Raw genomic sequence first — 16,697 nt, forward strand, 5'->3', positions numbered from 1 at the left:
TCCACCTTCTCTGGGAATCCTAGCCTGACTTCCTCCCTCCCAACACATGTCCCTGTCCCTGAACTCTATGGCACCAAGTCAGCCTCTCAAAGTTAAACCTCAATTATTCACATCTCTGTAATTTTATTTCCTGTATCTTGACATCCTAAGCAGCCGGAACACAGGGACAGAGCCTTCCATTTCCCCTGCATATCCCCCTACTCTACTATGCACCTGGTTGAGCTTACGGCTCAACCTGATGACCTTATTGTTGCGCCCAAGCACTCATTCTGTGGCGGTTCTAGAAATCAAGGTCAGAAAACTTTGGGTGAACTCAGGGTCTGAGGCACTGACAGCTGCCTGCTGAGACACTCAGGCTGCTTATAGGAAACAGTGGCTCAGAAGCAAGGTAGGAGCAAGGCCCCTTCCAGAAAGGAGACAGGAACACCGGAAGCTCCAGCACAGGGAGCGGGGCAGAGGAGTCCAACAGTTGGCCATAGTGGGGTAAGATTTTTTATGCCTCGGGTAAGACGCCATCTTCAGCTCCTCCTGTTCTCCAAATAGCCCTGAACCACGGGACAGTATGAGCTGAGTATAATGACTAGAGCATTTCTGAGGCCAGCCCCGGATGCCAGGTGCTGGCATTTAAACAAAAGGACAAATAGTTGAGGTTGGGGAAAGTGACCCTAACCAAGCACCAGATGCCAGCTCCAAGGTTGGACAGTAAACGTGTCTGGTTCTGCCACATACCCCAGCCCTGGAGAGTGAGGCACAGCCTTGGCTGCGGGGTCAAGACACTCACCCACTTTGCGATGGGGCAGCCACGTGAGCTCTTCCCCTCCTTCCCGGTGTAGATGACCTTCTCGATCCGGATGGCTTTCCCCTTTTCTCCATACCTGGAGAGGAGAGAGCAGCACCATTAGCACAGTGGAACCCATAGGAGAGCAACTTATAGTAAGAAAGCAAGCCCCAATGGATTTCTAGTTACTGTGGGGGCAACAGAGAAGAAAGAGAAAGGTGTAAATATTTATTCTGTGCTTAGCGCCTCTAAGGACACGGTCGCCACTTCCAGGTTCCTAAGGCCTCTGGTTCATCCAGCCCACCTCTGTCAAGGGATGAGGGAGAAGTCCAGCAGAATGTCTCTGATTACTGTCTCTGAGCCTCCAGGAAGGTACTCAAACCAAAGGTCAAATGTAGGCATGTGTATCCAGCCCTGTTAGCTGAGTCACTCCGAGTTAGCTATTTATAAATTCAATAAACAAAAGAAAATAAATGGGGAAACTCTTATTGTTCTCTTTCAACAATCCCCAGCTGACATTTGAACACGATGACAGCTGAGGCTGGGCGGAAGTGACCCTACAAAGCACAAACTGGCTCTGAGAGTCCCCTGGACAGTAAACACGTCTGGTTCCCACACACACTCCGGCCCTGGCCCACCCACACGTGCACACACTCTGGGATTCTGAGACCATCTTATTAACCACAGCACATTCACAGGTGATGAAACTATGGCCTCTAGAGCTGAACTGACCTGTCTAAGGCCACACAACCACTTGTGGGGAAAGATGCTTAAAGTGCAGCCATGGAGGTCAGATAGACTGGGCTTGAGTACCAGTCCAGCCACTTTCTTGCTACAAGGACTGGAGCCACATGACTGAACTTCCTTAAGCCTCAGTTTTCTCACCTGTAAAATGGAGGTAAAAATGATTCCTACCTCCTAGGCTTGGAAAAAAGGTCAAATGAGGTAATCTATTGGGAGTACATTATTTAAAGTGCTTTGAAGTTCCTGACATGAGGGAAGAGCCCAATAAATATTCATTATTCTTAATAATGTAAACAGCCCTCTTACTGAATTGTCTTATTTTTAACAGCTTTTTAGTTTCAGGTACAATATTGTATCATCTGCAAATAGCAGTCACTCGCTACCTTTTCCTTTGCACTCTTTATGCCTCTACTCAGTTTCTCATCTCTCTGTACAAGCCAGTGCTTCGGAAGGGCTCGCGGGCATCTTTGCTTATTTCCTGATTTTACCAGAAATGTTTCCAACGATTCATCACTGAGCACGAAGCCAGCTGACTTTGGGATAGAGACAGACACTTCTTTACTTAGAAGGGTTCTACTAAAAGTCTCTGTCCTAAGGATTTTTTAATCAAGAATTGGTTACTTTTTTCAAAACATTTTAGCATCTAAGGAGATACATGATTAAATGGTTTTTCTCCTTTGGGCAATTAACACATAGGTATGCTCTTTTAACACACTGTCCTTAGATTTCTGTAATGAATCCAGTTTGGTTACGGCATATTATTTGCTGTTACAGTTTATGTGTTGTGTATATACACATACAGTTACGCATACGCTCTATCTCATCCACGCCACTTCTAGAAATCTCTACCTCAGAAACAACTGTACAAATACACCAAGATTTAGAACAAGATAGTCATTGCTGCACTAACAACAGAAAAATCAGAAACAACTTAAGTATCCAGTATAAGACTGGCTAAATAAAATATAATTACTATAAATTTCCATACAATCAAAAACCATGTAGCCATCAAAAGGAATTTGACAGAATTACATGTGCTGACATGGAAGAAATTAAGGGGTGGGGGGAGAAGCAGCTGCAAACAGTGGGTATAGTATGATTGATCCCATTTGGTTCATAATTTCTTTATGAATTCATAATTTCTTTGTAAATGCTTACAAAAATTGAAAGGTAAGCATCGTTTTTTTAAAGTTTCTCCTGGGAAAGATAATTGCTACAGAGTTTTAGTCACTCTAAACTTTTTTTTAAAGGCTTTTTATAGATATGCTTTATTTTTGTAATTGGAAAAGAGAACAAATATTTAAATGCTGATCCAGGGTTTTTCTGAGTTCTCTCTTCACTCAAGGTCTCAGGGAAGAGAGGAAAAGTGTTTCTGATAATTACCACATTAAAATTCTAAGACTACATTAGTCCCTTATAGATTGTGTTTGGAGACAGGGCTCTGGGGAGTTTATATAGCACAGTCTGGCTCAAGGAAAAAAGACCTGATAGTGCTGCCTTTGTTTAGGTCCTGGGAACCTTTCACTTCAAGAAGCATTTATCAGGAAGCCACCCATGAGGGTAGAGCCTGGGCACTAGGTATGTGCTAGGGTCGCTGGGGAAACAACAGCTCGAGGTGGCTACAGTGCTCTCACCAAAACGGAAAGAATATCATGTTCCCCACAGGAGGGTGAACTGAGGACAGTGACACGGGCTTTCTAGCCAGCACCTTTCTCACCAACCTATTCTTGCGAGAAACGGTTCCTGCAGCCAACTTCATATTCAAGAGCAAATAAAAGGGCAAAGCACTGAATGATCCACTAGACTTTTTTTTTTTTTTTTAAACCAGAACTGTTGTGGTCTTTAAAGACAACTAACCAATTTGAGATCTCTCTTTCTCTCTCTCTCATTCATTTATTTATTATGGTGACATTGATTAATGAAATCCAGTAAGTTTCAGGTGTACAATTTACCAGTAAGGCATATGTAGATACATATTGATTGCATTGTGTTCTTTTTTCTTAAACGTCTTACTTTCTGGCCTATCGTTAAGAGGCCCTTTTAGAATGCAGATGAACTCTTAGACCCTAAAACAAGTCTATAAGGACTGGCTGAAATCTTACTCTCAAGAATAACCTGATCATCTTAGCCAATAGTTCTTAAATGGTGGTGCCAGGATCAGCATCCCCTGGGAACTTGGGAGGAATGCAGATTCTTGGGTTCCACCCCAGACCTCTGGGTCAGAAACTTGGGGGTGAGGCCCTGAGACCTGTGCTTTCACAGCCTTCTGGGAGACTGGAGCAGCTCAAATTTAAGAACCACTGATCTAAAGTGGTGCTTCTTCGGGGTTACCTCTATCAGAGTAATGAGACCAGCTCCCTTAAAATCAAGCATCTGCCAGCGCAGTGCTGTGCTGGTTCTTCATTTCTAGAATGAACATTTAATGAACTCCTGGGCTACAGACTCCCCTTTCAGCTGGAGGGCATGTGGCTCTGTGCAGTACACTATTCTCAGGTATGAGTTGGAACAACTGACTCCAACTATCTACAAAAATGAGGAGCTGGGTACCCAGGAGGCATGGAACGCATAAGTAAATTGGGATATTTTGGAATTTGCTTTTGACTTCTCCCTCTTTTTTCCAAATCTTTACCACATAAGCCAAAATCACAGACATCTCCTTGATTTCAGTTTGCTTCCCCTCCCTGCCTTTGGCCAACTCCTGGTGGTAGAGCAGTCTTGCAGAGAAGTCCGGGGGAGGTCTAGGGAAGAGAAAGCCTGAACCATTCACAAACTAGACCCCCGGCCAGGTGATTTTCATTAACTGTTCACTCCCCTCCTTGTTCCAGAAAGGAGCTTAGAGATATGTCTATATGATGAAAATAACAGGTGATAGAATCAGTGTAAAGCAGGAAGCAGACATGATGATGTCCACAAAATGCAAGCAATGGGGTCTTGTGTGTATTTCTGAGATGAGCCTGGAACATTTCATCGTGTGAGAAATCAAGGAAGCTAATGAAGACTCCTTAGAGTCATGTCAAAAGGACTCTGGAGTGAATGTGAATGGCCCCCACGGGCCAAAGATGAGAAATTACATACGCCCCTCCTAATGGGGGCACACAAATAGGCCTCTAAGCTTACTACCAGCCAATATAAAGATGGAAACACAATCTGTTACATCATTTACAAGGTCCTCCAGATAAAAATAAACCAATTGCTGAGAAAAAAACACAAGTATTCACGGTCTTGAGAGAAATTCCTCCCCTGGATCAGTTTCTGAATAATCTACACTTGGCTGTTATTTTTAAAGCAATGAGGAAAAAAACAGACAAATCTCAACTTTATCACTATCTCTTAATCCTATTTCAAAACATACTCTTCTATAACTACGAGTTATTTAGACAGCTATCTAGAAATCTTGTAAAATTGTAACCAAGAAACAAACACACACAAAAACCGTCCCAGATCAAACTTGTACCTTTGACTCCCCCACAATCCTCAATCTGCAAGTGATAGTGTAAGAATTCCTTTCAAAAAAATCAATGGCCAAAATGATGCCCTGTCCAACTCTGGAACTGCAACTCGCACACATGTGGGCACATGCAGTCAAGCAGGCATGTACACAACACACACACCCTGTTTTAAACCTGTTCATTCTCATGGACTCAGAGGTATCCTTTCAAACATCTTGAATTTACAGATTGGGTGTTTGATAACATGCTCTTCTGATGGGATACTTTGAATATAAATGTTTTCAAATGGTACAGGATAATTAAAAGTGATTATAGCAGATCACTATCATCGATCCATGTCACCTTTTATTCATTCAGAGGTGTTATTGGTTACTCAGTTCAAAATCACGTTCCCTGCTGCATTAATGACAGGATTATCCTGGCTCCCCTGGTCAGACAAAATCTGGTTCTCAGATTTGAAGAAACTCTGAGTCACTCAGCCTTCCACACATCTGTATGTAAATGTATGAACAAACATTTTACTTCTACATAATCTCTGCCTTTCCTATTATAGTGCTTGTTGTAAAAAGTACAGCCAGTACATGTGTGTATGAGATAGACATCCTATATGTAGTACTTACGAACAAGCTCTAAGTGTTTTACATACAATTCAGTTTATCCTCACAACTTTCCTATAATGTGTGTACTTTTATCATCATCCCCAACTTGCAGGTAAGAAAACTGAGTCACAGAGAATTTGAGTGACTTACCCAAGGACTCAGCAGTAAGTGGCAGGGCCAGGACTAAACCTTAGTCCAGCTTCAGTGTCCATATGCTCTCAATCACACCAAGCTATTTCACCTCTCTACACACTGAAACTCATAGCATTTAATGTCTGCTGTGGACACGTACCCCAATTTTAAAGTCTCTACTCAAACAAACTGATTAAAAAACCAAAACACAGCTATTAAAAACCTTATTGTCTTGAGTTTGAATTGGAAGTGTTATTATAAACTCATGATGTATCTAATCACGGAACGATAACAGGAAATCAAAAACCTACATGCACATCTTAGCTCCTTCTACTGAAATGACCTGGAAACAATGAGCACTCCAGTAGCAACGAGCATGCCTATCACCCAGAGTCTGTTTCCTAAATACTTTTTCCCACAATAATAGGAACTGAGACTTCTTGGATAAATGTGCAATGTGAGCCTAGAATGTTTTGTCATATGAGAAATCAAGAAAGCTATTAAAGACTCCGAGGATCATATCAAAAAGACTCAAGAGACAACCTGAAGAGGCTCCCACAGGCCAAAGCTGAGACAGTACAGTCCCCCTGGTAGAGGTACAAAATATCACCTATGGAGTGGTTTAAAAAAAAAAAAAAAAAAAGAAAAAACAATCTGATCCTGATCAAGCCTTTCGATCTACCAATGTAGAGGATGTAAGGCAGAAGATAATGTTAAACAATACAACAGGAAAGCTAGCAGCAAAATCCAGATTGTGGGAAACTCTAGGACATATAACCATTCAACCACACTTCTTAAATAAAAAATTGTTCAAAAGAGAGAGAAAAAATATGGGGAAGGAGACGGAAGGCAGACCTATAGACAGAAACCCAGAAGTGCTAGGGGTGAGGATCCCACATTCAACTTTCCACAATCTGAATATCAATATTCCTTCTGTATGTTGTCTAGTACAAGCAATGAAAATGAGAGATGCTTAAAATTCGTATTCTATTAACAACTTGCCTATTCCTCCTTGGACATCTGTGCATCACTCACCGTTCCTCCATGAGTTCCCGGATAGAGGCTACTGTGGGGCCAGATCCCAGGTGAGTATAATACGGACCTTCATCTTTCTCCACTATTTGTTCTGCAGAAACACAGAATAAACGTTATTTGGAGAACATCAATTCATCAACATGCATTTAGAAAGGCAAACCACCCATGGGAAAACTAATGGGCACATTACAAAACAAGAAATTCAAATGGCTTATAAACATGTGACAATGTGTTCAACCCTATTAGGAATCAGGATATACAAATTAAAATCACAACCTTCACAAACAGGCCAAATTGGCCAAAAATTTTTAAATCTGATAAAACCATGTGTTGTCAAGACTGTGGTTTAACCATGTTGGAATTTAGTTTTCATCATCCATATTCTAGCCCAGGGGTTGACAAACCACTCCCTTCCTAGCTATCTACCCAAAGGGAATGAATACAAGGGCTCGACAGCAGCCATACACCCATGTTCATAGCAGTATTATTCACGATAGTCAAAAAGTAAAAACAACAGTGTCCATCAACAGATGAACAAAATGTAGTCTAGCCATATAATATTATCCAACCATAAAAAGGAATGAATTTCCAGCACCTGCTACAACACAGATGAACCTTGAGAACATTACGCTAAGTGAAATAAGCCAGATACCAAAGGACAAATATTGTATGATTCCACTTATGTAAATTATCTAGAATAGGCAAATTCATTGAGGTAAAAATCAGAGGTTTCTAGGGGTTGGGGGGAGTGAGGATTAGGGAGTTATTTCTTATGGGTGCAGAGTTTCTGTTTAGGGTGATAATAAGGTTTTGGAAATAGATAGTAGTGATGGCTGTACAATACTATGAATTTAATTAACGCCACTAAACTGAACACTTAAAAATGATGAAAATGGCAAATCTATGTTATGCATATTTTACCACAATTTAAAAAAAGGAATGAAGTACTGATTCATGCTACAATGTGAACATTATGCTAAGTGAAAGAAGCCAGACATAAAAGAGCACATTTTTCATGATTCCATTCATATGAAATATGTAGAATAGGTAAATCCATAGAAATAGAAAGCAGATTGGTGGTTGCCAGAAGCTGAGAGGAAGGTGAAGTGGAGAGTAACTGCTTAATGGGTACAAGGTTTTATTCTGGAGTGATGAAAACGTTTTGGAACTAGATAGAGGTGGTGGTTGTCCAACACTGAGAATGTAGTAAATGCCACGAAATTGTTTGCTTTAAAATGGTTAATTTTATGTTACGTGAAGTTCACTGAATTTTTTTTTTAAAAGAAGAAACTATTGATTCATGCAACAACATGGATGAACTTTAAATAAATTGCTCTAAGTGAAAGAAAGGAGACCCAAAAGACTATGTAACTCTGGAAAAGTGTTTTGACTGGATTCTATAAGGGTAAAAACAAAAAGAACTTTATACAACTACTGTATTACAGTTGGAAAATTTGTTTCATGTTTAAGGAGACATGACAACTAAAGGCAACGTGGTGTCCTGCATTGGATCCCATAACAGAAAGGGAACATTAGTGGAAAAACAGATAAAATCCAGAGTTTTTCGTTAATAGTGTGGTACCAACATCAACGTCTTAGTTTTAAATGTACTGTAATTACATAAGATGTTTACATTAGGGGAAGCTGCGTAAAGGGCATACCGGAATTCTCCATACCAACTTTGTAACTCTTCTATAAATACAAAATTATTTCAAATAAAGTTTGAAAAAAAGAAACAAACAAAAACACAAAAATTAGGGCCCTAATGTGCTGATCCTGTCCCAGAGGAAACCTTGGCCACAGGCATCAAAACATGTACAAAGATTTTCATAGCAACATTGGTTGCACTAGTTGAAACAGGAAGCAATCCATAATCCAGCAACAGTGGAAAGGATAAATAAAATGTAGTAGAGTCATATAATGGCATACATCCAGCAACCAGCAACAAAAACTGACAACTTGCAACGACATGGCTGAATACTACAACACCATAGTGAGTGAAAGAAAGCACAGCACAGGACAAACACAGTAAGATTCCACTGAAATAATATTCAAAATCAGGCTCAACTATACTGTTTAGAGATCTATAGGTGGTAAAATTATTATGTTGAAATATGAAAGATATTAGAAATTCTTTTACCTACAAATTGGCAATTTATATGGTTCAAATTTAATATAAAGAAAAATAAGAAAATCACTGTCACAAGTCGAAAGAGTGGTTACCTCTGGAGTATGGCAGAGGAATGTGACTGAGAAGGGTACACAGGGATGTCTGGGGAAATAGAATGGCCTATTTTTGGCCTAGGTTGTGGTTACACAGGTGTTCATTTTATAAATTTTCATTAAACTGTATATGAATGTTTTGTGTACTTCCCATAGAGTGCATGAAATTTGTAATTTTTAAAACAGTAAAAATTAATGTCATATCTACTCTATGCAGAACATTATGCTCAACTTTATGCTGAAATAAGATAATAACTGTCTGGGCCCTTAAAAAGTTTATGATCTGACTGAGTAAATAAGACCCACACATAAAAAGATAATTTATGGCATTTCAAGTCAAGGGGGAAAGATTAATTTTTCAATGCATGGTGCTGGTACAACTGGGGGAAAAGTCTGATCCATACTTAATACTTTATCCCAAAATACATTCCAAATGTTTGAAAGCTTTAAATACAAACAAACAAACAAACAAACAAATAAACAAACTACACAAGTTCTGGAAGAAAAATGATGGAAAAGTTTTTAAAAATAATCATGGAAGTGGTAAGATCTTCTCTAAGTATAATATGAAAGAAACCCTGACAGATTTAACTAAAGAAAATTTTTAATTAATTACCAAAAGTTAAGCCGAAGACAACCACCACACTGGGGAGAAATATCTGGAACTCATACCAGACGAAAGGCCAATTTCCTAATATATCAAGAGCTTCTACAGCTAAATTAGGTCAATAATACAACAGAAAAATGAAAAAAGGGTAAAAATGGCTCTTTGAAAGAGAAATGAAAATGGTTGGAACATGTAAAGGTACAATAAGGTACCGGTTTTACCTTTCAGATGAGTCACCATCAAAGTCTGGTAACTCCTTGTGTCGGTGAGGGTATAGGAAAACAGACAGTATGGAAAGTAATTTAGCAATATATTAAAATTACAAATGCCCAATCTGTCTGACTCTGCAATTTCAAAGAATGTCAAATACTTTTAAGAATTTATTTCTAGGAATTTGGATACACTTTCACATGTACAAAATGATATATACATACAAGAATACTCACTGCACCATTTGTGATGGTATAATATCAGAAATCTAAATGTCCATCATAATGCATTATGTATTATAAATACATTATGGCACACCCACATAAAATACTAAGCAGCTATCAAAAGGAATTAGGCAGCTCCAGATTTACTGACAAAAATGACTTCCAAGTTATTTTAAGTGGGAAAACAAGCAAATTTCAGTAGAGCATGTATAATATGCTAGTTAACATACACACAATCACACATACATCAGTATATATGTACATAAATGCAAGCATAAAGGTGTATATGCCAACACCCACACTAAGAATAAGTGTAAGAGTAAGAGCAAGTTTGGCAATTGTGTGTGCAACCCAGAGAATTCATGAAAGTTGCCTACCACCTATGGCTTCTGCTCATGGAGGCTCTTCATTCACTCCCCACTAATGTCCTGGGTGGGGCTCTTGCTTAAATTATTGTCATGGTCTCCTAACTCATCTCAGCCCTCCTAGGTTATCTTACCCAACACCATCAGTCATACTTCCCAAAACAGAAATCTGATCACATCACTGACGACTCCATGCTAGACAGAGGACAGAACCCAAAATTCAGAGCACAGTCCACAAGGTCCCCGCAGAGCCATCTCTGTACACTTCCCAGCCTTGCATCCTGCAACGGCCACCACAGCTCCTTCCACACAACCGGTCAACATCCCTGTGTCATTAAACATGTTTTCTCATTGACAATGACAATGCCTTCCTTCATTGCTATCTTTGGAAAACTCATCTCTTAAGGCCTAATTTAAATGTCTCCTGTTCTGTGAAACCCTATTGGACTTCCTAGGCTCATTTTCCCAGAGCACCTTCATAGTACAAAAACATCAAAGCACATATCACAGTACATTATAAAATAGTTAACAGAGAACAACAGAATGAACATGGCTTTTGCAGACAGAGACTTGGGCAACTGTGATGAGTTATCTTCCCAGCCTCTATAATCCTCATGCCTTCATGTGTAAGATACATAAAGATCAAAATGCAGTATTTGGTGCATTATATGAACTCAATAGGTAGCTGTTGTCCAGACTCTACCAAACCAATTGCGTAATTGTGGCCAACCCTTATGAGCCTTAAAGAAATTAAAATAAAGTTTCTACATTATAGAATTATTGAGTATTAGATGACATGTGAGGTATCCAGTATAGTTCTCAACCTATCAATGCTTAAATATCTCTTGAATATTTTCAACCAAATTATTAAAAATGACTTTCTCTAAATATATACTATTTTGAACCATAAGACAGAGAAGATTACAGAAGGATGCATGTGAAGTGGGAGAGGGGAGGAGACCAAGCAGGGGACAGGGCAAGAGCATGTAAGAATGTGGGTGCTGGAGATAATGGTCTGACAGCTCTTTACAGGCACTAGGATACTACACGGTATACAAAAAATAGAACATAAGAACATGCCAGAACTTCTGGGCTCTATTCCAGTTTCTATTGTCTGGAGAACAGTCAAAGTATGGATTGACCACGGAGTCTTACATTAGAACTAGAACATAATATAACTTTTGGTGACTACTTTGTGCCCCAAATCAGAAAAACAAAACTTCCACAGTTAAGGGCAGGGAAAGGAGATTTTCAAGATGCAAACCAAATCTTGGCAACTCCATCCCAGCAGCTAGGAAAAAAGCAATGAAGATCCAAAACCAAGCCAACCTGGAAACTGAATGGCCAGGTTTTCTCTGGGGCAAGCCATGGAAACACAAAGGGCAGACACAGCTCCGAGTACCAAACAAAAACAGAGTCACTCTCTTCCTTTTCACAGTTTTCAAGGCCGCCCAAGAAGTCTTTAAAAGTATTATTTCTTTTACTTAAATCCCTCTTTCCATGATTATATCCCTTTCCTCAATTATATGTCTGTATCAGGGAGAAGATATTCTACGGGAAGAAACTGGACTTATAACCAAGTATGCTTACTAATAAAACTATATACATTTACAAATTCAATTATCCTAACTTTTATAGATAGATATCTTTTTATATATCCTCATCATGTGTGTATCTTCTGTGTGGTAATAGGTTTGTACTATGTTATGGCACCAGGCAGCTTACACTTTGCAAGGTTGTGGTAATGTTCCACACAATGCAGTAAATCCTCTGAATCAGTGACCAATACGTGCTTCAGTTTCCCACAGCAAAACAAAGTTTATTAACCTTCCTGGTGCTGTGCAATGCCATTAGTCTTAAATTCAATAGGTGAGTTTACTCTCTTTACATTTATGGTTGTTAATACGTGCATGGTATTCTGTCATTTTATGTCTTCCATATTCTTGTTTCCTCGTTTTCTTTCTTGCCTATCTTTTGTTATAAATTGTGTATTTTTTTTTTTTTTTTTACTCCCCAGCCCCTAGTAATCTGAAAAATCTGTAGTATGTTTTTAGTAATGCTAATGATACTTTCAGAGGAAAAGAAGTTAGCAACTTTATAATTCCTCCCATCGCCTCCATCACTTTACTAAACTCCTGCTTTTCGTTGGTATCTTCATGAACACATTTCCCTCTGTTATAAAAGAGATATTTAATATAAAAATAAATTTATTTCAAGTACAGTGGAAGTAAATATATTACCTCTTGTTTTAGGAAAAAAATTATCACAATTATTCAAATTTGGACTTTATATTTGAGTACCTTTGGTGTTCACTGCCAGCCCTTCATGCCACGACTTCCCCAATCTGTTCCTGATCTGATTAATCTCCAGAAATCTTGAGTTCTTGCATATTTGGAAATGTTTTTATGAAGGCTTTACATGTGAATGGCAACTTTATTGGGTATCGAATTCTTAAGTCAAACTTTTTATCTCAGTATTCTGAGAACTGCAGCACATATATCCAACAAAGAACTCATATTCAGAATAAATAAATAACTCTTACCAAGCAATAAGTAAAAGACAGAAACACAAAAGAGAAGTGGGCAAATAGCCTGAACAGGTACTCAACAAAAGAGGACATTTGAAAAGCTGCTCAACCTCATTAGCCATCAAGGAAATGCAAATTAAAGCCACAATGAGACAGGATTATGCACCTACCACCATGGCAGAAAGCCTGTTCCTAACACTTGCTGGTAAGGAAGTACAGCACTGCTAGGAGTTTAAATTGTTATAACCACTTTGGAAAATGGATAGTACATACTAAAGCTGAACACACACAGTTTCAGTCCCAGCTATACGCCCAACAGAAATATATAAGTATACACATACATGTACCAAGAGAGTATATATCAGCATGATTCATAATAACCCCAAACTGGAAATAATCCAAAGGACTATCAGCAATCTGGCAAATGGTGGTACGCTCATAAGATGGAATACTAGACAGCAATGAGGATGAACAAACTACAGGTGCCACTACACACAGATGACTCACAAGCACGAGTGAACAAAAGCCAAAATATAAAAGAATATATATAGATATAAAAATAAAATTTAAAAAAAATATATATATATAATGATTCCACATATATAAAGTTCAAGGACAGGCAAAACGAGTCAATGTGGTTAGCAATTGGGACAGCAGTTATCTTAGGACGGGGGTCGGCAATCTTTTTATGTGAAGGGCCAGATGGCAAACATTTAAGGCCCTGCAAGGCGTGCAGTCTCATCTTTGTCACCTCTGCTGATGTAGTACAAAAGCATCCACGGACATGACACAAACAAATGAGCATGGCTATGTTTCATTAAAACCTACAGACCTTACAGTTTGGACTTTGAATAATTTTCATGAGTCTTGAAACAATTTTTTTTTAACTACTTAAAGACACAAAAATCTTTTAGCTCACAGATGCAGGCCAGAATTGGTCTGCAGGTGATAGTTTGCTTGAGAGGGCTAGGTGTGGTGCCCGGATGGGGGCCTGAGGGAACTTCTGAGGGGCCGGCGAAGTTGTTTACATGTACATAAGTATGTGCCTTTTGTAAAAACACACTGAGCTGTACACTTGAAATGTATACACCTTTCTATGTGTGTAAAAACACACTGAGCTGTACACTTGAGATGCATACACCTTCCTATATGTGTATTTCAATTAAAAGCATTTTTAAAAAGTTTTTTTTTTAAGTAAAAAAATAAGTTTAAAAAAGCAAGTATGTGTGACCAACTTAATTTTTTGGTTAATTTATTTGTAGGCAATTCTTCATCCTAAAATGCAGTACCTTCATCAGGATCCCCATTTGTCAATTTTTTTTTTTTTCAAAAAGTTTGCTATTTTATCTTTGCATCCTCTAGCCTTTGTTCAGTTTGTTCCATGCTATTTGCTGGGAACACCAGCAAATGACCCCAACATTCCTACCGACTAAATCTGTATGTATGATCCTTTCTGTAGCCCTTAACACCACTCTGATGATGTTCATTTCTATTTTCTTTTCCTGTTTTCAAGTGATCTCAAGCCTGTCTCTTGTCCTGATTTGCTTTTTCTGTAGCTCTGATTCTGCTCTTCTGCTTTTTGCAGAAGTGCTCCGTGCAACGGCAATGCTTGTTCTGGAATTCAATCCATACCGCCTGTGATTTCTCTGTAATTTTATTCTTGCGTCCCATCTTTCATCTCTGGTTTCACTGTGAACAGTTTATTCAACTTCCTTGAAGGTATAAGTCAGTTATTCAAACTCTTCTTGTATTTTCTAATGTCATCTTCATTTTGAATGTCATAATAACATCTCTATTTTTCCCTTAGAATTTGAATGGGCTGCATGTTAGATTTTTTGCTTGCTTGCTTGTTAATTAATCTTTCAATGAAGGAAGCTGATCTCCAGGATTTCTCCTGCTTGGCACTACTGACATTTGGGACTGGATAATTCTTTATTGTGGGGGCTGTGCCGTGCATTGTTGAAGGTTTAGCCGCATCCCTGGATTCTACCCACTAGATGCCAGTAGTACCACACTGGTTGTAACAACAATAACTCATTGTCAATGTCTTACGGGAGCCGCTGGTCTAGACTTACTTGCCCAAAAATTGAATGAGTACAATCTCCTTACTCCTCTCTACCTGGACACTACTCAACTTCTTTTAGAAATGAAGCTAGAGAATGTTACAGAGATTTAAATTATTCGTTCAAAAGTTCAGCAGCTTGATGGGGGATGGGAAGAATTGGGGCTGGCTGTGGACATTTATTTCATCTCCACGCCCTCTGTTTGTTGGGGCCAACGCCTCTAAATGTGTGTACTAAGGGCTGGGTTGTGTGCTCTATCTTGATGCTAGGATTCTGGTTTATTTCCTCATCTGGGAGTGAGCTGGTCACTCTGATATGATATCAAGTTAAAATAAAGCCCTACAGTTTGCAAGATTTTTGTCTGGTGGTTCAGCAATTATTTCTCTCTGCACAATGGGCTTTGTTTGGTGCTGCTGGCCCTTGGCTACAATGCTGGCTCCTAGGATGTAGTTTCTCATTTCTCCGGCCAACCATCCTCACCCCATTCCTTATCCCCATCAGAAGCTGGAGCAGAGAGGAAAAGGGGGCCTGTTTGTATTTCCAACTTTCCAAAGAGAATGCCTTCTAAGTGGATGGTCTCCGGTCCATCTCTCCAAGTTGTGGGGTCCCTCTGAACCTCCACTATTGTTTTTCCCAATACTGGGAGTTGTATATCCCACGTGATTCTCTAATTTAATTCAAATCGACCTTAAACTGGCAGACAGCCCGTGGAATTCATATTTTAATATTGGGGCTGTTTCCAGAGTTCAGTTGAGAAAATTTCTCTTCTATTTTTGTGCCTTTCACTTGGTTTCAGAAAAGGGATATTTTGCTATCTTGCTGTTAGGTCACCACTCTTCCTTTTAGTCCCTGGTGTAATATTTCTTCCTTCTCTATAGAGGTAAAGATAGAGCAAGAAAACTGCTCAACTCTTAAAGAAAAATCCGTTTCATGTCACAGTTTGAGCAGTAGGAGCATAAATGAACTTTTCTTTCTAAAATACCTAGTAGAGCGTTCTGGGGTAGAGCTCAGGGGAGCAAAATCCAATTTTTGAGAAAATGCTGGTTATGTGGCTCTAGGTGCTTTTCTTTGCTTCTTGCACTTAATTTTATACTCACTAAAATAGAAAAATATGTTCTGTTCCACGTCTGCACTAGGCTGGGGAGAGAATGAAATGTATTCTTTCCACTATCAGCAAGAGATACTGCACACAAGAAACTACTTCTTACTGCCTAACAGAAAGAGGGCCCCTTAATTTCAAAATGCACCTTCCACCTTTCCTTTTCTACATAGAGAATAAGGCATCCACACTTTCCTGGCAGGGAACCTCATGGCCAGGTATAGATATATGCTGAGGAATTTCTTCATAACACTGAAACAGAGAGATGGTTCATAGCTGGCGTACAATTAACTCACAGGTGTCAAGATCACACAAAGGTTTTATTGTAGCTATCTTCTTTCTCCACATAATCCTACATAATGCCTCAGTTTCCTGATGTAATTTTCATGGACTTGAAGCTGAACAGCTTAAGCTTATTTAACTAATTAGATTTTACTTCATGACGATCAATGACTGCTAGCACAAGACTAGCAGTCACAAATCCATACAAAGGGCAGGTAGATGGTTGGGTCCTACCCTGGATCAGGTGTGCCAGATGAGCTTTCTAAAACTAAAATCTCAGGTCAGCTGCCTGTGAGCTCATGGGCAGCATACTGGGTCTGCTGGCAGTAGTGGAATACCTTTGCAACAACGGGCACATTC

At 39.2% G+C, this 16,697-nt stretch overlaps 1 protein-coding gene across 4 annotated transcripts in view; it reads right to left on the reverse strand.

The window, feature by feature from the left end:
• TET3 (tet methylcytosine dioxygenase 3) overlaps nucleotides 1-16,697 on the reverse strand; it is a 99,421-nt gene that overhangs the window by 23,758 nt on the left and 58,966 nt on the right. For all 4 annotated transcript variants that reach the window (XM_011358134.1, XM_011358135.2, XM_023529476.1 and 1 more), the window contains 2 exons: nucleotides 6,738-6,828; nucleotides 782-875 (listed from right to left, as the gene is read on the reverse strand). In XM_011358134.1, the coding sequence (XP_011356436.1) occupies nucleotides 782-875; nucleotides 6,738-6,828 (185 nt within the window). The remainder of the gene's footprint in view (nucleotides 1-781; nucleotides 876-6,737; nucleotides 6,829-16,697) is intronic.

The sequence above is a fragment of the Pteropus vampyrus genome, unplaced genomic scaffold (genome assembly GCF_000151845.1).
Source record: "Pteropus vampyrus isolate Shadow unplaced genomic scaffold, Pvam_2.0 Scaffold37, whole genome shotgun sequence".
Taxonomy (NCBI): Eukaryota; Metazoa; Chordata; class Mammalia; order Chiroptera; family Pteropodidae; genus Pteropus; species Pteropus vampyrus.